Below are 24,993 nucleotides of genomic sequence, written 5' to 3'. Positions count from 1 at the left end.
TGAGGGGTCAGGCTAGGATCAAGAGTCCCCAGTGCTCTGAGTTCTCAACTGCCCAGTGCAAGACAAATTGTGTTCCAGATATCACAAGCTGGCCCAGAAAATGAAGCCTTCAAAAAACAACAATATGTTGGTGCCAAAAGTTTCATCTACCATCTGGAAAACTTCTCATCAACAGCCCGCATGCTCCTGCCTTCATCAGCTTGTGCCTTACATGACTTAAGACAGCTTTGACAGATTCTCAAAGGGAAAAAATCCAACCTAACCTTTGTCTTCTTCCAACACCTGCCACCCTCGGCCACCCAAGTTGTTTCTTCACTGTAAACACTGAACAGCCTTTTCACGTCTATGGACAAAAATATCTATGGCAATGTTTATCCATTTCAGGAGTAGTAAACCTCTAGAAAACACCCTTGCTAAACCTCTGCACATTCTCATTTCAATAAGGCTAAGCATTCCACGAACGCTACCCTCTTTGGGTTTGTTTGTTTGTTTAATAGGCTTTATTTTTTTAGAGCAGGCTTAGGTTCACAGTAAAACTGAAAAGAAAACACAGAGATTTCCAAAGAAACCCAACCCCGACACATGCATAGCCTCTCCCATTAACAATATTCCCCAAAAGACTGGGACTTCTGTTACAATCAATGAACCTGCACTGAGACATCATTACCACCCAGAATCCATAGGCTCTGTTAGGATTCACTCCTGGTGTTGCCCTTCCTATGGGTGTGGACAAATGTATGACAACATGTATCCACCATTATAGTATCATATGGAGTAGTTTCACTGCCCTATCTTCTCCCTCTGTTTTGTGACCATAGGGCAAAAATATCTGTTCTCGCATGACTCAGAATGTCTCTCAGCCATGTTACCCAGGCCTGTCTAGCACTAAAAATCACCAGGGAGATTGGCTAAAACCACAAATGTTCAAACTGCACCCTCAATCCACTAAATCAAACCTTTCAGGGGAGGGGCCCAGAAAGCTAGAGAGCATTTAGGCATCCCAGGGGATTACTGTCATTAGCAAAGTTTCAAAATACATCTATAAAAAAGAAGTGCTCCTAGTTCAGTCTCTCAGACACAGAGAAGCATCCATTAAGAATGTAGCAAGGGGGCGCCTGGGTGGCGCAGTCAGTTAAGCGTCCGACTTCAACCAGGTCACGATCTCGCGGTCCGTGAGTTCGAGCCCCACGTCAGGCTCTGGGCTGATGGCTCAGAGCCTGGAGCCTGTTTCCGATTCTGTGTCTCCCTCTCTCTCTGCCCCTCCCCCGTTCATGCTCTGTCTCTCTCTGTCCCAAAAATAAATAAACGTTGAAAAAAAATTAAAAAAAAAAAAGAATGTAGCAAGTATTCCCTACCCACCTGAGCTCCAGCTCCATCCCAACACCTAGAATTGAAGATGAGTCCGATTATTTGTTTTTTTCAGCAGCATGGCTGCTAATACATCCCTCAATTATTCCTTTCTCTTGTTGCACAAGGCCCACTGAATGTCCACTTCTATTAAACATTTTTGTATTCCGACACAATGCTTTACCAGCGGTCTGCAGTTTATAAGCATGCTATTTGGATCATCAGAGCAAAGTGATGGGTTAGGAAGTAGACCTGCTTGGTTACAGGGAAAGATTTTCCAGAGGACATTTGCACACACTGTGCACAGAGCAGAAGGACACACAGCCAGTATGGGTTTTTCTTCTTTGTGCCTTGAGGGCTCTTCTGCCAGCTGCTCCCCATGGCTCCCCATTGCTCTGCACTCTGCCACAGCCAATGATGGTTTGTGGCAAAATTCGCTAGGCAGCAGGCCATGTGGCTCTTAGAAATAGCAATTAAGAGAGAAGGCAAGGCTGCATTACAAGGTGTTTGAAATGCAGTTTGAGAAAAGAAAAAGGCATATCTTATTTTCTCTTACCCCCTAGTGATGAAATCTATGTATTCATCCCAAAACAGACACCTAACTCTGGGGTCATTCAGAGTCAAGAGCTCAGTCAATATAAAAAATCAAGTACAGAAGAGGTGCCTAGGTGGCTCAGTCAGATAAGCATCTAAGTTCAGCCCAGGTCATGATCCTGCGCTCTGAGTTCGAGCCTCCCGTCGGGTTCTATGCTGACAGCTCAGAGCCTGGACCCTGCTTCGGATTCTATCTCCCTCTCTTTCTAACCTTCCCCCATTCACACCCACTTTCTCTCTCTCTCTCAAAAATAAATGAATATTTCACTGAGGAGGGCACTTGTTGGGATGAGATTGGGTGTTGTAAATAAGGGATGAACCATGGGAATCTACCCCAAAACCAAGAGCACATTGTATACACTGTATGTTAGCCAATTTGACAATAAATTATATTTAGAAAATAATTTAAAAAATAAAATTACAGTGTAAGCAAAAATAAAAATAATAAAATAGATAAATGAACATTAATTTTTTTAATCAAGTACACAATACTGAGCATAAAAATCCATTAAATCAAAAGTCATATTTTTTTATCAAAAGAATCCTTACCTTTTCTTTGGCTTTCCTTTTTGTCCCTGCATCCATCCACTCATTTTCTTTCTCCAGCATGTCAATAAAGGCCCAGCGAACACCCTCAATCAATTCCTCCATCTATAAGGAAATACCCAAAGAGACAGGTCAAAACTAAGAAGTTACAAACAAGGTTTTCTTTTAATGTTTATTCATTTTTGAGAGAGACAGAACATGAGCAGGGGAGGGGCAGAGAGAGAGGGAGACACAGAATCCAGAGCAGGCTTCAGGCTCTGAGCTGTCAGCACACAGCCTAACGTGGGACTGGAACCCTTGAACAGTGAGATCATGACCTAAGCCAAAGTTGGACACTTAAGCAACTGAGCCACCTAGGTGCCCTCAAACAAGGTTTTCTGAGCCATGAGAAATAGTTCAGGGCCAAACATGCTGGGAAAGAGGTTCCTTTCAGCTTGACTCCAAATTCTGGCAACATTTCTTTCTCCAGGAAAATGCCTTTTTCCCCCCCAACTAGAAGATAAAGAAACATTCCTTTGCAGAGGACAATTTGATGATCCAGTTGTAAAATGATTATATGGGGAAAGGAATTCACCAAAGGTCACTAATAACTGACCTCCCTATACCTAAAATTAAGCTATCCTTATCAAGGTGGCAACTAATTTCAATAGTTAATAAGGATTTGAGAAAGACAAGCAAAGGCATGGACTGTATATTTCAGGTGGGTATTGCAGAAAAAAAGTGAGCAAACAGCTGAAAGAGATACTGTAAACAGGGAAACGGGGATGAAGAGCCAGCACCCCAAGGCACACTTCCCCAGTATAAATCAGACTTATGTCAGGACCCTAGTTCTTCCCAAATTTAATGCCAGTGGTCAAACCAAATGCTTGGCTGTTCTCTATAATCCTCCTACTCTCTTCTCTATTCCCGTGCAGCTTAGAAAAGTCTTAGGTTATTTCAAATATAAAATGGTAGGTCTAAAAGGGGCTGCTACATAAAAGCAGTCTTCTGAAAAACCTATTCTAAAATGTTTCAACAGTGGAACCACATACCCACACTGATGGTGTGTTTGACCTGGCTTTTCTTCCTATGTTCATGGGTCAGCAGGGAGAACTAGGGAAAGGAAAATTCTCACACTTGCCTTCAGAGGCCCGCAGAGAGTGGTCTGGGGAGGCCTTGCCTGTTTATGGATACAAACCCCGCAAAATTCCATTCTCTTGCAGAGATGCTTTGATTTTCTTGATAGGATATTCAAGAAAGGATCAATACTAGGTTTGGCACCAGAATTAAAATTTTTATTTGAGATTATGGGGTTGTAAATCCATTTTTAGCATTAATGTTAGAAGGAAAGTTTAGATGTTTCCTTGGTTCTATAATGAATTGTTGGCACAAAGCTCAAAATAATTTTTTTTCTGTTTAATAAGTTTTCAGCTATGTTTTCAGTTCAATAACAGTTGTAGGGAACCAGAACTGTAAATCAGTAGGCTGGGTTCCATCGTATGTAAATAAGAACAAACAGCAGATGGAAGGGGGTGGGGGGGAATTTCACAGCTATTTCTTACCAACTTAGTAAAAACATTAAGGGAAATCTCAACTTGGGATTGGGGCATGACTAAAAACACAAAATAACAGGAGAGCTGAGGCCCTTTAAAATCATAAAATCAATGGTTCTCAACCTTGTCTACACATTGAGATCTCTGGGGGGAGCTTTAAACAATGCTGAGGGTGAGAAGTCAGGATGCTAATGTCACTGTTCCAGTGTGCAGCCTAGGTTGAGAGTTCCAAAAGCCCCCCAAATGATGGTAATTTACAGCCAGCATGGAGACCCACTGGTCTAGGGGAAGCCACTCATTTTATGGATAAAGAAAATAAGAGTCAAGAGAGTCCATGATCTGATCCAGCTCTTATAGCTAAGGAGGTTCAGAGCCAAGACGCAACCACAGAGCTAAATGACAGCTGTGAGCTCAGAACTTCTAGGAGCAACAGAGGTGTGCCTCATAAATGAGAGGAAAATGCCAGGGAAGTAAAAGTTAACCAACAGAGAGATGCAGAAGTCACTATTTTAAACAGAAAGTCCACACAAGGAGGATGTTAAAATGACAAGTAAATCTCCAGCGACTGGATTTTTCGCCTGTGCAGTCACCAGCACCCGTAAGTCTTTACGACCCCATCACATAACAATGCACATCAACCTTCCCATCATCTTCACATAAAAGAAGAAATAATATCTTCCCAAATTAACTAAGGAGGGGGAAATCAGAGTGGGGACAAGTGGGTAAATTGAGAAACACTCAGTGACCAAATTAATGGAACCGGGTGTTTAACTTTATGTGGGGAGGTGAGCAAGGGGGCAGAGTCAGATTACTTCCCAGGCTTCAGGCAAGGGCAACTAGGTGAATGTTGCTGCCATTTTATAAGTCTGGGGATGCTGGAAAAGAAAGAGGACTGGAGACAAAAGCCACACTTCAGGAGGATAAAAGGTGCATGGGAAGTAGAGACAGCAAGTCTGAACAACTCAATCAAGGAGTTTGTCTACTATCAGGGAGCAAGAATTCCTGACCACTTCAAGGGTCCTTATAGCTGGACTAAGAATCAAACTGACATGAGACAGCTTAAAAGGAGAAAATCAAACTTAATAGTGTATGTACAGGGAATCCCCAAAGATGTGGAAATTCCAAAGACAGGCAAGATGAGGTACATACATGTCATCCTGACTCCCATCCTGTCAGGGAAAGAGTCCCAATTAAGATTCTTCTGTGTGGTTAAGGGAGAGACAAAAATTTCTCTGGAGCCTATAGGGTCTCAAATGCCTTCAGCTCAAAATAATTTTCATACCAAAGTAACCCACCTTGGGGCAGTCTGCCCTTGGCCTCTACACTGAGACAGACAGAAAGCAAAGATAAGGCAGAGGTGGATGTGGGGTTAAGAGAGGAGTCTGAAGGTCTGGGGCTTGGGTTGTATGCATATGTTTGTTGCTACTGCTACTGCTTCTGTTGCAGTTGCTGACCATGTGAGAGATTTAAGTGTGTTTAAATGTCAATGGAAATGCAACAATAAGAACACAACCAAACTGACTTTAAAATGAGATGAAGACAGGGGCGCCTGGGTGGTGCAGTTGGTTAAGCGTCCAACTTCAGCCAGGTCACGATCTCACGGTCCGTGAGTTCGAGCCCTGCGTCAGGCTCTGGGCTGATGGCTCAGAGCCTGGAGCCTGTTTCCGATTCTGTGTCTCCTTCTCTCTCTGCCCCTCCCCCGTTCATGCTCTGTCTCTCTCTGACCCAAAAATAAATAAACGTTGAAAAAAAAAATTTTTAAAAAAATGAGATGAAGACATTAACAGACACCTCCCTAAAGAAGATATACACATATGACACCTGGGTGGCTCCATCGGTTGGGTGTCCAACTCTTGATTTTGGCTCAGGTTTATGGGATCAAGCCCTGCATCAGGCTCCACCCTGACAACATGGATCCTGCTTGGGATTCTCTCTCTCCCTCTACCCTTTCCCTCATTCTCAGACTCTCTCTCTCTCTCCCCCCCCTTAAAATAATTAAACATTAAAAAAGGAAGATAGGGCTCCCTGGGTGGCTCAGTCAGTTGGGCACCGGACTTCAGCTCAGGTCATGATCTCCCAGTTCATGAGTTCAAGCCCCACATCGGGCTCTGTGCTGACAGCGCAGGGCCTGGAGCCTGTTTTGGATTCTGTGTCTCCTTCTCTCTGTCCCTCCCTCAAAAATAAACATTAATGGGGTTGAAAATAGACTAGAATCACTTTCCATAGAGATAAAGGAAGTTAAAGCTACTGAGAATGAAATAAAAAATGCTATAACTGAGCTGCAATCTCGAATGTATGCCAAAGTGGATGGATGAGGCAGAGCAGAGAATGAGTGCTATTGGGGACAAATTTATGGAAAAAAATGAAGCAAAAAAAAAAAAAAACCAGGGAGACTAAGGCAAAAGAGCATGATTTAAGAATTAGAGAAATCAGTGACTCATTAAAAAGGAACAACATCAGAATCATAGGGGTTCCAGAAGATGAAGAGAGAGAAAAAGGGGTAGAAGGGTTATGTGAGCAAATCATAGCGGAAAACTTTCCTAACCTGGAGAAAGACAAAGACATCAAAATCCAAGAAGCACAGAGGACTCCCATTAGATTCAACAAAAATAGACCATCAACAAGGCATATATCATAGTCAGATTCACAAAATACTCAGGCAAGGAAAGAATCATGAAAACAGCATGGGAAAAAAAAGTCCTCAACCAACAAGACAGATCAGGTTTGCAGCAGACCTATCCACAGAAACTTGGCAAGCCAGAAAGGAATGGCAGGATGTATTCAATGTACTGAATTGGAAAAATATGCAGCCAAGAAGTCTTTATCCAACAAGGCTGTCATTCAAAATACAAGGAGAAATTTAAAGTTTCCCAAACAAAAATTAAAGGACTTTGTGACCACTACACCAGCCCTGCAAGAAATTTCAAGGGGGACTCTCTGAGAGGAGAAAGGATGAAGAAAAAAAAAAGACCAAAAGCAATGAAGACTAGAAAGGACAAGGGAATACCACCAGAAACTCCAACTCTACAAGCAACATAATGGCAATAAATTCCTATCTTTCAGTACTCACTCTAAACGTCAATGGACTAAATGCTCCAATCAAAAGACACAGGGTAACAGAATAGATAAGAAAACAAGATCCATCTATATACTGTTTACGAGACACCCACTTTAGACCTAAAGACACATTCAGATTGAAAGTAAAGGGATGGAGAACCATGTGCCATTCTAATGGTCAACAAAAGAAAGCCAGAGAAGCCATACTTATATCAGACAATCTAGATTTTAAAATAAAGACTGTAACGAGATGAAGAAGGGCATTATATCATAATTAAGGGGTCTATCAACCAAGACCTAACAATTGTAAACATTTATGCTCCAAATGCACCCAAATATACAAATCGATTAATCACAAACATAAAGAAACTCATTGATAATAATGCCATAATAGGAGGGGACTTCAACACCCCACTTACAACAACGGACAGATCATCTAAACAGAGAATCAACATGGAAACAAGGGCTTTGAATGACACAATGGACTGGATAGACTCAACAGATCTATTCAGAATATTTCATCCTAAAGCAGTGGAATATACATTCTTCTCCAGTACACATGGAACATTCTCCAGAATAGATCACACACTGGGACACCAATCAGCCTCAACAAGTACAAAAAGATCAAGATCATACCATGCATATTTTCAGACCACAATGCTATGAAACTTAAAATCAACCACAAGAAAAAATTTGGAAAGGTAACAAATACTTGGAGACTAAAGAACATCCTAAAAAGAATGAATGGGCTTACCAAGAAGTTAAAGAGGAAATTAAAAAGTACATGCAAGCCAATGGAAATGGTAACACCACAGCCCAAAACCTCTGGGACGCAGCAACGGCAGTCATAAGAGGAAAGGAAATAGCAATCCAGGCCTTCCTAAAGAAGGAATAAAGGTCTCAGATACACAACCTAACCTTACACCTTAAAGAGCTGGAAAAAGAACAGCAACTAAAACCCAAAACCAGCAGAAGACAGGAAATAATAAAGATTAGAGCAGAAATCAACGCTATCAAAACCAAAACAAAACAAAACAAAACAGTAGAACAAATCAATGAAACCAGAAGCTGGTTCTCTGAAAGAGTTAACAAAATTGATAAACCACTAGCCAGTTTTGTCAAAAAGAAAAAGGAAAGGACCCAAATAAATAAAATCAAGAATGAAAGAGGAGAAGGGCACCTGGGTGGCTCAGTCGGTTGAGTGCCCGACTTTGGCTCAGGTCATGATCTCACTGTTCGTGAGTTCGAGCCCTGCATCAGGCTATGTGCTGATGCCTTTGAGTCTGGAGCCTGCTTCAGATTCTATGTCTCCCTCCCTCTCTGCCCCTCTGCCGCTCACACTCTGACTCTCTCTCTCTCAAAAATAAACAAACATTAAAAAAAAGTTAAAAAAAAGAATTAAATAGGAGAGATCACAACCAACACAGCATAAATAAAAACAATAAGAGAATATTATGAGCAATTATATGCCAATAAAATGGGCAATCTGGAAGAAATGGACAAATTCCTAGAAACATATACCCTACCAAAACTGAAACAGGAAGAAATAGAAAATTTGAACAGACCCATAACCAGTAAGGAAATCGAATTAGTAATCAAAAACCTGCCAAAAAACAAGAGTCCAGGGCCAGATGGCTTTCCAGAGGAATTCTACAAAACATTTAAGGAAGAGTTAACACCTATTCTCTTGAAACTGTTCCAAAAAATAGAAATGGAAAGAAAACTTCCAAACTCTTTCTATGAAGCCAGCATTACCTTGATTCTAAATCCAGACAAAGACCCCACTAAAAAGGAAAACTATAAAAAAAATAAAAAATAAAAAAAAATAAAAATAAAATAAATAAAAAGGAAAACTATAGACCAATTATCCTGATGAACATGGATGCAAAACTCCTCAACAAGATATTAGCCAACCAGATCCAACAATACATTAAAAAAATTATTGAACATGACCAAGTGGGATTTACACCTGGGATGCAGGGATGGTTCAATATCCACAAAACAATCAATGTGATTCATCATATCAATAAAACAAAAGACAAGAACCACATGATCCTCTCAATAGATGCAGAGAAAGCATTTGACAAAATAAAGCGTCCTTTCTTGATAAAAACCCTCAAGAGGGGCGCCTGGGTGGCGCAGTCGGTTAAGCGTCCGACTTCAGCCAGGTCACGATCTCGTGGTCTGTGAGTTTGAGCCCCGCGTCAGGCTCTGGGCTGATGGCTCGGAGCCTGGAGCCTGTTTCCAATTCTGTGTCTCCCTCTCTCTCTGCCCCTCCCCCGTTCATGCTCTGTCTCTCTCTGTCCCAAAAATAAATAAAAATGTTGAAAAAAAAATTTTTTTAAACCCTCAAGAAAGTAGGAATAGAAGGATAATACCTTGAGATCATAAAAGCCATATATGAAAGACCCAATGCTAATACCACCTTCAAGGGGGAAAAACTAAGAGCTTTCCTCCCAATGTCAGGAACAAGACAGGTATGTCCACTCTCACCACTGTTATTCAACATAGTATTGGAAGTCTTAGCCTCAGCAATCAGACAGCAAAAAGAAATAAAAGGCATCCAAATTGGCCAGGAGGAGGTCAAACTTTCACTCTTCACAGATGACATGATACTGTATACGGAAAATGCAAAAGGTTCCACCAAAAAAACTGCCAGAAGTGATCCATGAATTCAGCAAAGTTGCAGGATATAAAATCAATACACAGAAATCAGTTGCATTCCTATACACCAACAATGAAGCAACAGAGAGAAATCAAGAAATTGATTCCATTTAAAGTAGCACCAAAAATCATGAAATACCTAGGAATAAATTTAACCAAAGAGGTGAAAAATCTATACACTGAAAATTATAGAAAGCTTATGAAAGAAACTGAAGAAAACACACACTAAAAAATGGAAAAAGACTCCATGCTCCTGATTAGGAAGAACAAATATTGTTAAAATGTCGATACTACCCAAAGCAATCTACATATTCAATGCAATCCCTATCAAAATAACACCAGCATTCTTCACAGAGCTAGAACAAACAATCCTAAAATTTGTATGGAACCAGAGAAGACCCAAATAGCCAAAGCAATCTTAAAAAGAAAACCAAAGCAGGAGTCATCACAATCCCGGACTTCAAGCTGTATTCCAAAGCTGTAATCATCAAGACAGGATGGTACTGGCACAAAAACAGACACTCAGATCAATGGAACAGAATAGAGAACCCAGAAATGGGCCCACAAACATATGGCCAAGTAATTTTTGACAAAGCAGGAAAGAACATCCATTGGAATAAAGGTAGTCTCTTCAGCAAATTGTGCTGGGAAAACTGGACAGCGACATGCAGAAGAATGAACCTGGACCACTTTCTTACAGCATACACAAAATAAACTCAAAATGGATGAAAGACCTCAATGTAAGACAGGAAGCCATCAAAATCCTCAAGGAGACAGCATGCAAAAAACTCTGTGATCTTGGCCACAGCAACTTCTTACTCAATACATCTCCAGAGGCAAGGGAAACCAAAGCAAAAATGAACTATTGGGACCTTTTAACAATAAAAAGCTCCTGCACAGCCAAGGAAAGAATCAGCAAAACTAAAAGGCTACCAAGAGAATGGGAGAAGATATTTGCAAATGACATCAATAAAGGGTTAGTATCCAAAGTCTATAAAGAACTTAGCAAACTCAACACCCAAAAAAACAAATAATCCAGTGAAGAAATGGGCAAACGTCATGAATAGACACTTCTCCAAAGGAGACATCCAGATGGCCAACTGAAACATGAAAAAATGCACAACATCACTCACTATCAGGGAAATACAAATCAAAACCACACTGAGATACCACCTTACACCTGTTAGGCTAACATGAACAACTTAGGCAACAACAGATGTTGGTGAGGATGGAGTGAAAGAGGATCTCTTTTGCATTGTTGGTGCCAATGCACACTGGTGCAGCCACTCTGGAAAACAGTGTGGAGGTTCCTCAAAAAATTAAAAATAGAACTACCCTACCACCCAGCAATTGCACTATTAAGTATTTATCCGATAGATACAGGTATACTGTTTTGAAGGGACACATGCATCCCAATGTTCATAGCAGCACTATCAACAATAGCCAAAGTATGGAAAGAGCCCAAATGTCCACCAATGGATGAATGGATTAAGAAGATGTGGTATATGTATACAATGGAGTGTTACTCGGCAATTAAAAAGAATGAAATCTTGCCACTTGCAACTACGTGGATGGAACTAGAGGGTATTATGCTAAGTGAAATTGGTCAGACAAAGACAAATATGATAGGACTTCACTTGTACGAGGACTTTAAGATACAAAACAGATGAACATAAGGGAAGGAAAGCAAAAAATAATATAAAAACAGGGAAGGGGACAAAACATAAGAGACTTAAATTTGGAGAACAGAGGGTTATGGGATGGGGAATGAGCTAAGTGGGTAAATGGCATTATTCCTAAACACCCACACACTTCCAAAATTCAAACAAGAGGAAATAGAAAGCTTGAACAGACCCATAACCAGCGAAGAAATTGAATCAGTTATCAAAAATCTCCCAACAAATAAGAGTCCAGGGCCAGATGGCTTCCCTGGGGAATTCTACCAGACATTTAAAGCAGAGATAATACCTATCCTTCTCAATCTATTCCAAAAAATAGAAAGGGAAGGAAAACTTCCAGCCTCATTCTATGAAGCCAGTATTACTTTGATTCCTAAACCAGACAGAGACACAGCAAAAAAAGAGAACTACAGGCCAATATCCCTGATGAATATGGATGCAAAAATTCTCAATAAGATACTAGCAAATTGAATTCAACAGCATATAAAAAGAATTATTCACCATGATCAAGTGGGATTCATTCCTGGGATGCAGGGCTGGTTCAACATGCACAAATCAATAAATGTGATACATCACATTAATTAAAGAAAAGATAAGAACCATATGATCCTGTCAATCGATGCAGAAAAAGCATTTGACAAAATTCAGCATCCTTTCTTAATAAAAACCCTCGAGAAAGTCGGGGTAGGAGGAACATACTTAAACATAATAAAAGCCATTTATGAAAAGCCCACAGCTAACATCATCCTCAATGGGGAAAACTGAGAGCTTTCCCCCTGAGAACAGGAACACAACAGGGATGTCCACTCTCACCTCTGTTGTTTAACATAGTGTTGGAGGTGCTAGCATCAGCAATCAGACAACAAAAGGAAATCAAAGGCATCAAAATTGGCAAAGATGAAGTCAAGCTTTCACTTTTTGCAGATGACATGATATTATACATGGAAAATCCCAGAGACTCCACCAAAAGTCTGCTAGAACTGATACATGAATTCAGCAAAGTTGCAGGATACAAAATCAATGCACAGAAATCAGTTGCATTTTTATACACTAATAATGAAGCAACAGAAAGACAAAGAAACGGATCCCATTCACAATTGCACCAAGAAGCATAAAATACCTAGGAATAAACCTAACCAAGATGTAAGAGATCTGTATGCTGAAAACAATAGAAAGCTTATGAAGGAAATTGAAGAAGATATAAAGAAATGGAAAAACATTCTGTGCTCATGGGTTGGAAGAATAAATATTGCTAAAATGTCAATACTACCCAAAGCTATCTACACATTCAATGCAATCCCAATCAAAATTGCACCAGCATTCTTCTCGAAGCTAGAACAAACAATCCTAAAACTCATATGGAACCACAAAAGGCCCCGAATAGCCAAAGTGATTTTGAAGAAGAAGACCAAAGCAGGAGGCATCACAATCCCAGACTTTAGCCTCTACTACAAAGCTGTCATCATCAAGACAGCATGGTATTGGCACAAAAACAGACACATAGACCAATGGAATAGAATAGAAACCCCAGAACTAGACCCACAAACGTATGGCCAACTCATCTTTGACAAAGCAGGAAAGAATATCCAATGGAAAAAAGACAGCCTCTTTAACAAATGGTGCTGGGAAACCTGGACAGCAACATGCAGAAGAATGAAACTAGACCACCTTCTTACACCATTCACAAAAATTAACTCAAAATGGATAAAGGACTTGAATGTGAGACAGGAAACCATCAAAAGCCTAGAGGAGAAAGCAGGAAAAGACCTCTCTGACCTCAGCCGCAGCAATTTCTTACTTGACACATCCCCGAAGGCAAGGGAATTAAAAGCAAAAATGAACTACTGGGACCTCATGAAGATAAAAAGCTTCTACACAGCAAAGGAAACAATCAACAAAACTAAAAGGCAACCTACGGAATGGGAAAAGATATTTGCAAATGACATGTCAGACAAAGGGCTAGTATCCAAAATCTATGAAGAGCTCACCAAACTCCACACCCGAAAAACAAATAACCCAGTGAAGAAATGGGCAGAAAACATGAATAGACACTTCTCTAAAGAAGACATCCAGATGGCCAACAGGCACATGAAAAGATGCTCAACGTCGCTCCTCATCAGGGAAATACAAATCAAAACCACACTCAGATATCACCTCACGCCAGTCAGAGTGGCCAAAATGAACAAATCAGGAGACTATAGTTGCTGGCGAGGATGTGGAGAAACGGGAACCCTCTTGCACTGTTGGTGGGAATGCTAACTGGTGCAGCCACTCTGGAAAACAGTGTGGAGGTTCCTCAGAAAATTAAAAATAGACCTACCCTATGACCCAGCAGTAGCACTGCTAGGAATTTACCCAAGGGATACAGGAGTACTGATGCATAGGGGCACTTGTACCCCAATGTTTATAGCAGCACTCTCAACAATAGCCAAATTGTGGAAAAAGAGCCTAAATGTCCATCAACTGATGAATGGATAAAGAAATTGTGGTTTATATACACAATGCAGTACTACGTGGCAATGAGAAAGAATGAAATATGGCCCTTTGTAGCAACGTGGATGGAACTGGAGAGTGTTATGCTAAGTGAAATAAGCCATACAGAGAAAGATACCATATGTTTTCACTCTTATGTGGATCCTGAGAAACTTAACAGAAACCCATGGGGGAGGGGAAGGAAAAAAAAGAAAAAAAAGAGGTTAGAGTGGGAGAGAGCCAAAGCATAAGAGACTGTTAAAAACTGAGAACAAACTGAGGGTTGATGGGAGGTGAGGGGGAGGGGAGGGTAGGTGATGGGCATTGAAGAGGGCATCTTTTGGGATGAGCACTGGGTGTTGTATAGAAACTAATTTGACAATAAATTTCATATATAAAAAAAAGAAATCTACTCCTGAAATCATTGTTGCACTATATGCTAATTAACTTGGATATAAATTAAAAAATAAATGATAAAAATAATAAAAACTAAAACTGAATTAAAACAAAACAAAAATTAAATAAACATTAAATTTTTTTAAATAAATAAATAAGGAAGAGATATACATGACAAGCATATGAAAAGATGCTTCCTGTCATATGTTCTTAGAAAAATGCAAACTGAAACAACAGTGAGATACTACTACCTACCTATTAGAAGAGCCAAAATCCACAACACTAACACCACTAAATGCTGGTGAGTCTGTGGAGCAACAGGAACTCTCATTCACTGCTGGTGGGAATGCAAAATGGTAGAGCCATTTTGGAAAATTCCAAAAATGGAAAACAGATTCTTACAAAACTAAACATACTCTTACCATAGGATCCACAACCATGATCTCTAGTATTTACCCAAAAGTTAGGAACTTATACCAACAAAAAAACCTGCACAAAGATGTTTATGGAAACTTTATTAACTTTATTCATAATTTCCAAATCTCAGACACAACCAAGATATGCTTCAGTAGGTGACTGGAAAAACAAACTGTGGTCCATCCAGACAATGGAATATTATTCAGCAATGAAAAGAAATGAGCTATCAAGCCATGAGAAGACATGAAAGAGCCTTAAGTACATATTACTATGTGAATGAAGCCAATCTGAGAAGGCTACATACTGTATTGTTTCCAACAATATTACATTGTGGAAAAGGCAAAACTATGGAGACAGAAAAAAAGATCAGTGGTTGCCAGGGGTGTAGGGAGAGCAATAAACAGTGAGAGTACAGAGGATTTTTAAGGCAGTGAAAACACTCTGCGTGATATTATGATGATGGATACAGGTCATTAAAGTTTTTTCAAAACCAGAGAATGGGTAACACCAAGAGTGAACCCTGAGGTAAACTATGGACTTTAGGTGATATGATATGTCAATGTAGGTTCGCTGTTGGCTTAAAAAAAAAAAAAGTACCATTCTGGGGAGGAGTGTTGATAATGGAGGAGATTCTGTGGGGGGGGGGGGGGCAGGAGGGTATATGAGAAATGTCTGTATCTTCCTCTCAATTTTGCTGTAATCCTAAACCTGCTGTAAAACAATTGTCTTTTTAAAAATTAAAAATATATGTACTGACAAAAAGAATCCAGTGAAGAAGAAGAGGTTGAAAATATAGGAGAGAAAAAAGACATGAATATCCCTGAGAGGGCAAAGGGGGACAGGATCCTGAGAATATATGGAAGGATTCACCTTCAACATGAGGCAGGATTGTGACAGAAGAATAAAATGATGGACAAGAATGCAGAAGAATCTTTAAAGCAGATGATGGAAGGCTGAGAGTCTTTGTATAAAGGTGTGCCTTTTCTCCATGAAGAGCAAGATCTTCTAAAAGGGAGGTTTCTCTTAGAGAGAGAGAGAGAGAGAGAGAGAGAGAGAGAGAGAGAGAGGAAGGAAGGAAGGAAGGAAGGAAGGAAGGAAGGAAGGAAGGAAGGAAGGAAGGAAGAAAAGAAAGAGAAAAGAAAAAACAATTCAATTTCTTCACACAGGGCTATTTGTATCCCAGCAGTGTGAACATGTTGGTAGGAAGAGAGGTATTTAGAGATGAGAATGAAGAGGGCAATGACAGGTTTCCTCCCAGTACCCCAGCCAACAAGTGGTGATAACAGAAAGCACCTAAAGAATCCATAAAAAGCTGAACGTGCCCAAGGAAAATACTTGGAGTAAGGAGTATGAAAACTTGTCTGCTTTCATTACAATTTAGAATAAGTTAATCAAATAGAACAAAGAAAGTAAGCACTACCCAAGCCAGAGAGATCTTTAGCAAATCTGTATTTTGGAATTTTTGGACGTCTATGGTGATTCTTCAGATCATTTTGCCCCTATTCTCTTCGGGGGGCATTTTATGATGTACCTACTATTAAAATAAAGCTGAGTGCATCCAGATCCTGCTCTCTAAGCACCTTGGTTTTGTAGGCTCCTCCCTTGCCGTCCCTAAGCATTATAATGGTTCTCAAAGTCTCTTACGTTCTAAGCATTTCTCATAGATGCTTAAAGCTCTTGGTCTCAACCCTGTTGACTGACATTCTAAATGGAAAGCTTTTTTTTTTTTTAGTTTATTTTCCGAGAGAGACCGAGAGATCAGGGGAGGGCAGAGAGAGATGGAGAGAGAATCCAAGAAGGCTGTGTGCTGAGAGCACAGAGCCCAATGCAGAGCTTGAGCCCACGAACTGTGAGATTACAGCCTGAGCAGAAACCATGAGGTAGATGCCAAACTGACTAAGCCATTCAGGTACCCTCAAAATGGAAATCTTTTAAGATGTATACGGACAGAAGGCAGGCTGCCCCAAAATGTGCCACTTTAGCATACTGATTATTTAAAATCAAAGGTATTTAAGAGACAGCCTATGCAAGAAGGACACTCAGACCTTCCACCATCCACCTGAAAGCAAGAAAGAAATCTCCCATGTCAAAGGTACCACCCTTGTATCAGGAGGTAAGGAGACATCCTTTTACCAGAGATGGGAAATTTTGAGCCAAGAAGGCTGTATAAACAACCCTGCTTACTTTTTATTAATTTACTCCCACAGCCCAAATTCTGTCTAGAACTCCTTACTAATTGAAGCTCCTAAAGTTAAGTTTTCCTTGTCCTGTCAACTCCTCACAGATTTACTGTCTCTTTGTCTAAAAAGAATAAAACTTGCCTGCTCATTTTGTTAGGTCCCAATTTCATTAGAGGGTCTTGGTGCACACGTAATAAAACTGTGCTTTGTTCTCCTATTAATCTGCCTCATGTAAATGTAATTCTTAGTCCAGCTAGAAGACCGTGAAGGACAGATAAAGAACTTTTCCTTCCCATTCGAAACAAAAAGATTTCTGCCTATTTCCACAATGCAGATTGACAAACAGTTGACCCATGGCATTTCCTTCCTCTGCTTCCTTTCCTTTTCTCCCCTATCTCCTCCCCCTGCCACTTCTGTCTTTCCTAAATCCCTACCTTGATAACTCAGTCTCTCTACTGCCCTCTCACAGATGTCAAAACCCAAGCCATCACTTCCCTCTTTGCTTTCCTAGTCTTCTCTGGTGCCAACTCCCTCCATGGCGCCACTGTAGGTTCTGTTTTTTCCTTTTTTGCAGACTTTGCAGACTTATTGTGCAACATTTCCTGTGAAACAGTGCGGAGCCACCCCAGCAGACTTCACGAACAAGTGAAATCTTTTATGGTGATTAATGTCAATGGTTGTCATGTCAATGCAAATAATAGAAATAATGAGCTTAGCATGTTGGAACTAAGAAATCACTGAACACTTCTGATTTTCATCTTCAGACTGTTCTACAGCATCACATAATAACATCCCCTTCACTTAAGTTCATGTTCCCTGAGACACAAAAGTCTGCTGTAATCTCAAAAAAAGAGAAATAGTATTTCTTCACTAAACCTTGACCTCATGCCCCCCAGTGGCCAACATATAACATTAATAGAAGTCACTTAAGGTGGAAGTACTAAGTTGAAGTTTTCCATAGAAAATATTTTTTTAGAGACAAAAATAAAAACAACATAGAAAAATAAACTCAAGTGTTATGCTAAAATCTGCCACCTTCAGAATAAAGGCCCTCCAGGCTAAGCAGCATTTTCCTAAGCATCTATTTAGTTCAGATCTATGGATCCACACTGAAAATACAGTTCATTCAGCTGGTCTTTGGGCAGTTGTTAGTTCTTTTCCTCAACCAGTGTTATTTACAAGTGGTTCCCCTTTTCAGTCTTTGCACTCCAGGATTTTGCCCACAGTGTTCTTTCTGTATCAGACACTGGGGAGTTACACGTGCATATACATGCACCTGCTACCCTTCCGTGCAAGGTTTTTTTTGTTTTGTTTGGTTTTGTTTTGTTTTTTTAACAAGAGTCTCCTACCTGGGTAAACTTTTAAGTTGTCTCACCTACTCATCTTTGAACCTCTCCTTGCCATTTCCCCCATCACACAGACACAAGAACTTTGTTTTATATAAATGAGTCAAGACTGTTCTAGTAATGCACTTGAAGGAGCATATATGTCAATACTGCTCTGAGGAGTCAGTTCATCCCGTTGTCAGTGTAGTTTCCTTCAAAGCTGTGTCTCTAGCAATAAAGAAATCCTAGATGGCCAACTCCAATCCTACTTCGTACCCATGAATCCACAAAATTTAAACTCACACATTCACTCCCTTCTCAGAGTTCCTGTTAGGCTTATGATCACAACAATACAGGGTGTGTTATTTGCCATTTACATAGATTTGGTCTCCACAACAAAATCTGTTAAGTTTTGAAAACAGGAATTACAGTTTAGATCAAATGTGACGAAGGATATGTAAGTGCAGGGACCACTGGTAGACCTCCCCAAATGGGTCACTTTAGCATAACATTATTTTGACTCAAAAACAATCAAAATCCAACAGATTCAGGAACAGTTCTTTACCTCCCCATCTACTGCATGCTTATACCAAGAAGACAGATATTCACAGAGACTCCTCTTTCCTAAGAAATCTGTCTGCATAATAGGGCAACCTAAGTTTTCCAAACATCTTCTCTTACCTTCATGTTAAATAAATAGTCTCTGTCCCCTTTAGGTTCTCAGATCCCTACCCCTCTCCTTAACTCATATAAACCTCATGTTGCCTCATTGTCTTTGGAATTTCCTAGCTGTGACAATTCCCCATATGTACAAAACTAAAATTGATTTTCTCTTGTTAATCTGTCTCATGTCAAGTGGATTCTTAGTCCAGCTAGAAGCACCATGAAGGGGAAAGGAAATTCTTCCTCCCCAATGGTTGGTGTAGTCAGCAGGATACCAGCTCACTGGACACTGCTCAGCCCAAGACAATGCTGTAGTTGAGAGACCTTGGGACATCTGACAAACAGCTGGAAGAAGGTAAGATTTCTTACATGTCAGTCTCCGGGAATCTCCTTTTGTGGTGTCTTATGGAGTGAGAGTGGGGAGAGGCCTTTTTCTCTTTCTAAATTTAGACTAGCAGGAGAAAATAATTGTGGAACTAGTTTCTTGGGCTTAGCAACTCATTGGTTACATTTGGTAGAGTACTCTTTGGTTTCTGATCCATTTCCTCCCAGATACAGTCTTCGTTTTCCTTTGTGTCTTTTATGTCATTTTTCATACAAACTTTGTTGTGGGTCAATGTGCACATAAGGTAAAGGCTGTTGCTAAGGAACATCTTGGAAGCCAAAGCCATAAAATTGGTGGGCACTTAAAAGCTGTGCACTTAAAAGCACAAAAAACAGGTGGAGCACTTAAAAGCTGTTAGAGCACTCATCACCACTCAAAGCCTTCTGTACTAGGGTACAGAATGGGTTCGATTGACACTAGGTCACCTGTCAACCTCAAGAAAACTTCTGGGCAACAAGGTACACTGTAAAACAACACACCTCCAGAACCCCACAGCACATCCTTCACAGGTATTATTAGTGTGGCTCCAAGAGACCCAAGGCTTAGCTAAAGCTGTTAATGTGCATATAAGACGAACTCTGCTGTGGATTATGATTTTTCCTTTTGTCATATTCTGTGTCCTAAGAGCTTGGTTTTGTGACCAGTGAGAATACTCTCTTTGGTCTCCAACATTCAGAGGGTATGCTTACCAGGGTGCAGCTTGGTGGCCAAAGAGACCATAAATCTGAGTCTCTCTCTGTGTCCAGCTGTGCCAGCTCTGAAGGAAGTTTGTCATGACAGGTTCTATCCCAGAGGAATCTTTGTTGCCTTAACTTTCATTGCTTGTCAGTGCTGGAAAGTCCCATCCCAGTAGCACCTGCCTGGTGTCACAGATGAGTGGGTCTGTGACTGGAGACATCTCATGATTTCATGAGGACAGGAAACACTGTTTTTAATACACCATCCTTATGATCTGTGCAAGGCAGGCTTTTGCTTTCTTTGACTAATTTTGGAAGTAAACTTTTGGATCATAGGGACTGCCCTCTTTGGATGCCTCTTAAGTCTTCATTAAGCCATTCGAAAGCTTATTGGTTTGAGTTGCTTTTCACAGATCTTACTCACCAACTGCCAGATGATGAATCCTTTAAATTTTTATTTTATTTTATTTTTAGAGAGAAAGAGAGAGCATGTGTTCAAGCAGGAGAGAGGGGCAGAGGGAGAGAAAGAGAGAGAATCCCAAGCAGGCTCTATACTCAGCAAAGAGCCTGATGCAGGGCTCAACCCTATGACCATAAGATCATGACCTGAATTGAAATCAAGAGTCAGATGTTCAACCAAGTGAGCCACCCAGGTGCCCCTTTGGCTATATTTAATAGAAAAATATGCTTTATTGAAAGCTCTCAATTCTCTTATTAGAATAACAGCTAGCCTTAGGGACTCCCTTGACAAAATGAAAGAACAGAAATCAGGAAATTTCCACATCCCTTCATCAAGATAAAAAGCTTCTGTACAGTGAGGGAAATAACCAACAAAACTAAAAGGCAGCCTATGGAATGGGAGAAGATATTTGCAAACATTATCTGATAAAGGGTTAATATCCAACATCTGTAAAGAACTTATCAAACTCAACACCCAAAAAACAAACAACCCAGTGAAGAAATGGGCAGAAGACATCAAGATGACTAACAAACATATTAAAAGATGCCCAGCATCACTCATCATCAGGGAAATGCAAATCAAAACCAGGATGAGATACCACCTTGTACCTGTCAGAACAGCTAAAATTAACAACACAGGAAAGAACAGATGTTGGTGAGGATGCAAAGCAAGGGGAACACTTTTGCACTGTTGGTGGAAATGCGAACTGATACAGCCACTCTGGAAAACAATATGGAGGTCCCTGAAAAAGTTAAAAATACAACTACCCTATGATCCAGCAATCATACTACTAAGGTATTTACCCAAAGGATACAAAAATACTGACTCAAAGGGACACATGCACCCCGATGTTTATATCAGCACTATCAACAATAGCCAAACTATGGAGACACCCCAGAAGTCCATCGACTGATGAAGGGATAAAGATGTGGTGTACACACACACACACACACACACACACACACACACACACACTGGAGTATTACTCAGCCATCAAAAAGAATGAAATCTTGGCATTTCCAATGACGTGGATGGAGCTAGAATATATTATGCTAAGCAAAATAGGTTAGTCAGAGAAAGACAAATACCGTATGATTTCACTCATATGTGCAGTTTAAGAAACACAACATAAACATAGGGGAAGGAGGTAAAAAATAGAGATGGAGGAAAACCGTAAGAAACTCTTACCTACAGAGAACAAACTGAAGGTTGCTGGAAGGGAGGTAGGCAGGGATGGGCTAAATGGGTGATGGGTATTAAGGAGGGCAGTTGCTGTGATGAGCACTGGATGTTATATGTAAGTGATGAGTCACTAAACTCTATTCCTAAAACCAATATTGCACTATATGCTAATTGACTAGAATTTAAATAAAAGCTTAAAAAATTAATGGAAAAAAATAAGTAAATAAAAATAAAAATCCACATCCATACTAAGTTCCCCTTTTTAAAATCTAGCCTCATCTGCCTGTTGTAACTTCCCTTTTCCTGCAAGATTTATAGGGCTCTAGGTTCAAAGTATACAGATTGCTCATGTAAATGCTAAAAGCCAGAAAGAGTTGAACAAAAGCACCCGAGACTGGCAATAAGGCTTCCTTTACTCCCACCTTCCAGGGCTCTGTAATCACGCTCTGCCAGCTTCAGCCATTTCTATGCAGTGTCCTCTGCAGGTGTATCCTAGACCCCCCACCACTGAAGAGTTCGTGTCCCTGGATGGCAGCAGAGCTTTTAAATCATAAAGTCATTTTACCTCTACTTTCAGAAGATCCTACCAAATTTAGAGGGGAATTAGAAAGATCAAGGACTAGGGGCGCCTGGGTGGCTCAGTTGGTTAAATGTCCGACTTCAGCTCAGGTCATGACCTCACTGTTCAAGGGTTTGAGCCCTGCGTCAGACTCTGCTGACAGCTTAGAGCCTGGAGACTGCTTCAGATTATGTCTCCCTCTCTCTCTGCCCCTCCCCTGCTCATGCATGTGTTCTCTCTCTCTCTCTCTCTCTCTCTCTCTCTCTCTCAAAAATAAATAAATATTTTTTAAAATTTTTTAAAAGAAAGATTAAGGACTATTCACAACCCCCCTTCACAGAGTAAACAGGACCAACTTTCATCCACCCCTCCTACAAATGACTTGTAAAAGGCCAATATTCATGGGCCAAGGTTGAATTGTGTACCTAGAAAAAAGGCTTTTGTTAAAATGCTTTGTAGAGACTTGACAAAGACATAAATCTTTTGATTCCCATTTTAGTTAAAAATTTCCCTGATATAAAAAAGCAAACTTAGTTTTTAAAAATGGGAAGTCCCTTGATTTTCAGACTGTGATCTAATTCTTTGAAGGATTAAAAACAACTGTGTGTCTGTCTTATGAATCTCTACAAAACCAGAAATGCAACTCTAGAAACCAGTTAAAGAAGCTCACCTGTCTTTACCACTCCCCAAACCTCACCTACTCCTCTCAAAATGTTTGTAGATATTATAAAAGATCAGGATATTGGAACAAAATTGTCCTGTACTCTTTTTTTGAAGGGCAAAAGTAGAGAGAAGTGGACAAGTGGAGAGAAAAAATTTGCATTCTTTCTTTGTCCCTTGCAATTATAAAAGTTATCATGTCTTTGAAATGTAAATGCAGCTCAGAGTTGACTGAAACCAAAGAAAAAAATAAAGAAGGGGGGATGCCTTTTTAAAATACAAACTTCTCAAAGAGTTCTTGTGCCCAGACTCTAGCACCCCTGATTACAGGCAGATATGCTCCAAATCTCCACCCTGGAGAAAACTTTCTGTGTATTTTTATGATGTAAATTTTCTACCTCCATCATCTAAACATTTGTAAGAGACATTCCCCAAAATACAAACTTTAGGGAGCAGTTTTTCATTAGAAAAAAAAAAGAGAGAGAAGGAGATAATTGGAAACTGGGTCTTTAATGTCCTTTCCACAAATATCAGTAAAAACAAAAACTACAAGATTTTTATTTTCATCTTGTCTGTTTTTGTGTGTCCATATATGTTCTAAATGTGAGATAGTATCTCCGCCTCCAGATAGTTTTGCTAAAATTAACTTGTAAAAGAGCCCTATGTAGATGGTTTGAAGGCCAGTGCTTATAAGGTTGGGCATTGGAAACTCAGCAAGATAGAAACTAACACAAATGTTTTTCAAGTTCATTTGCTCTGGGAAAATATTTGGTATTAAAGCTAATTTAAGGTTGTTGGTTTAATTAAAATGGATATGTTTTGAGAGTTTAGAGCAGCATTAAATATAAAACTTATTCTGCCTGTGTTTAAACAAGTTCATGTTTCTCTTACAAAATTAATGGTTGACTTTGGGGCACCCAGGTGGCTCAGTCGGTTAAGTGTCTGACTCTTGGTTTTAGCTCAGGTCATGATCTCACGGTTTTATGAGTTCAAAGGAACCCCTGCATCAGGCTCCGCCCTGACAGTGGAGTGCCTGCTTGAGATTCTCTCCCTAGCTCTCTGCCCCTTCCCCACTCGTGCTGCCTCTGTCTCTCTCAAAATAAATAAACTTAAAAGAAATAATGGTTCACTTTGTCTAATGCCTCATTAGAGGGTAATCTAAACATAACTGTTAAGAATAAGTAAATAATTGATGTAAATAAGACAAAATGGTTTGTAGGTAAACTTTTTAATAGCTTCCAAAAGCTACCAAAAGCTGAACTTTAAAGTTTTGGTAAGTTTAACGCTAAGTTAAATTCATTTAACATCTAGATCATTTTCAAATAAGATAAAATAATGAAACATTAAGTACTAAATCTAGGTTTATCTACTTTTGTCTTATGATAGGGAAACTAAAGATGAATTTGGGTCTGTCAGTAAACATGTTTTGTGCTTTATTGAAAAACTGTACTACGAAGCAGCACGTTTCTAGAAATTCTAAAATTCACTCATAAATTTGTCAATCTAAAGAATACTGGTATACCAAACAGTTCACAATTGCTTACTACTTAGTTTTCACTAGAAATTAAGGTTTCTAAGAGTGAAGAATATTTAATAAACAGTGGCATCTGGGTGGCTCAATTGGTTAAGCATCCAACTCTTGATTTCAGCTCAGGTCATGATCTCACAGTTCATGGGTTCGAGCTCCACATTGGGGCTGTGCAGTGCAGAGCCTGCTTAGGATTTTCTCTCTTTGCCCCTCCCCTGTGTGCACTTGCTCTCTCTCTCTCTAAACATTTAAAAAAATTAAAAAAAATTTTTTTACATTTGTTTATTTTTGAGAAACAGAGTGAGACAAAGCGTGAGTGGGGGAGGGGCAGAGAGAGGAGACACAGAATCTAAAGCCGGCAGAGCCTGATGCGGGGCTCAAACCTACAAACTGTGAGATCATGACCTGAGCCGAAGTCAGACGCTCAACCGACGAGCCACCCAGGCGCCCCTAAAAAGTTTTTTTTAAAGAATTATAATAAACATAATTATGACTACTAGAAATAATAAGGGAAACAACTCTGTATGCAAGGGAAGTAAGATGTGTGTTTTTGTTAAGAAGTAGTATAAGGAATAGAAATACTTTTTTGTTGAGGGAAAGAAAATAATTTTGTCCTAAAGAGAGTCTAGTTACTTACAGAGGAAAAACAGGACAAAATCTGAATGTATAG

At 39.9% G+C, this 24,993-nt stretch overlaps 1 protein-coding gene across 2 annotated transcripts in view; it reads right to left on the bottom strand.

The window, feature by feature from the left end:
* Nucleotides 1-24,993, bottom strand: part of PHEX (phosphate regulating endopeptidase X-linked) — a 237,854-nt gene that overhangs the window by 125,718 nt on the left and 87,143 nt on the right. For both annotated transcript variants that reach the window (XM_047845028.1, XM_047845029.1), the window contains one exon: nt 2,491-2,592. In XM_047845028.1, coding sequence (XP_047700984.1) covers nt 2,491-2,592 — 102 coding nt within the window. The remainder of the gene's footprint in view (nt 1-2,490; nt 2,593-24,993) is intronic.

This window comes from Prionailurus viverrinus, chromosome X (assembly GCF_022837055.1).
Source record: "Prionailurus viverrinus isolate Anna chromosome X, UM_Priviv_1.0, whole genome shotgun sequence".
NCBI lineage: Eukaryota > Metazoa > Chordata > Mammalia > Carnivora > Felidae > Prionailurus > Prionailurus viverrinus.
Note: the sequence above shows the minus strand (reverse complement) of the source record. Positions and strands in the feature narration are given on the sequence as shown.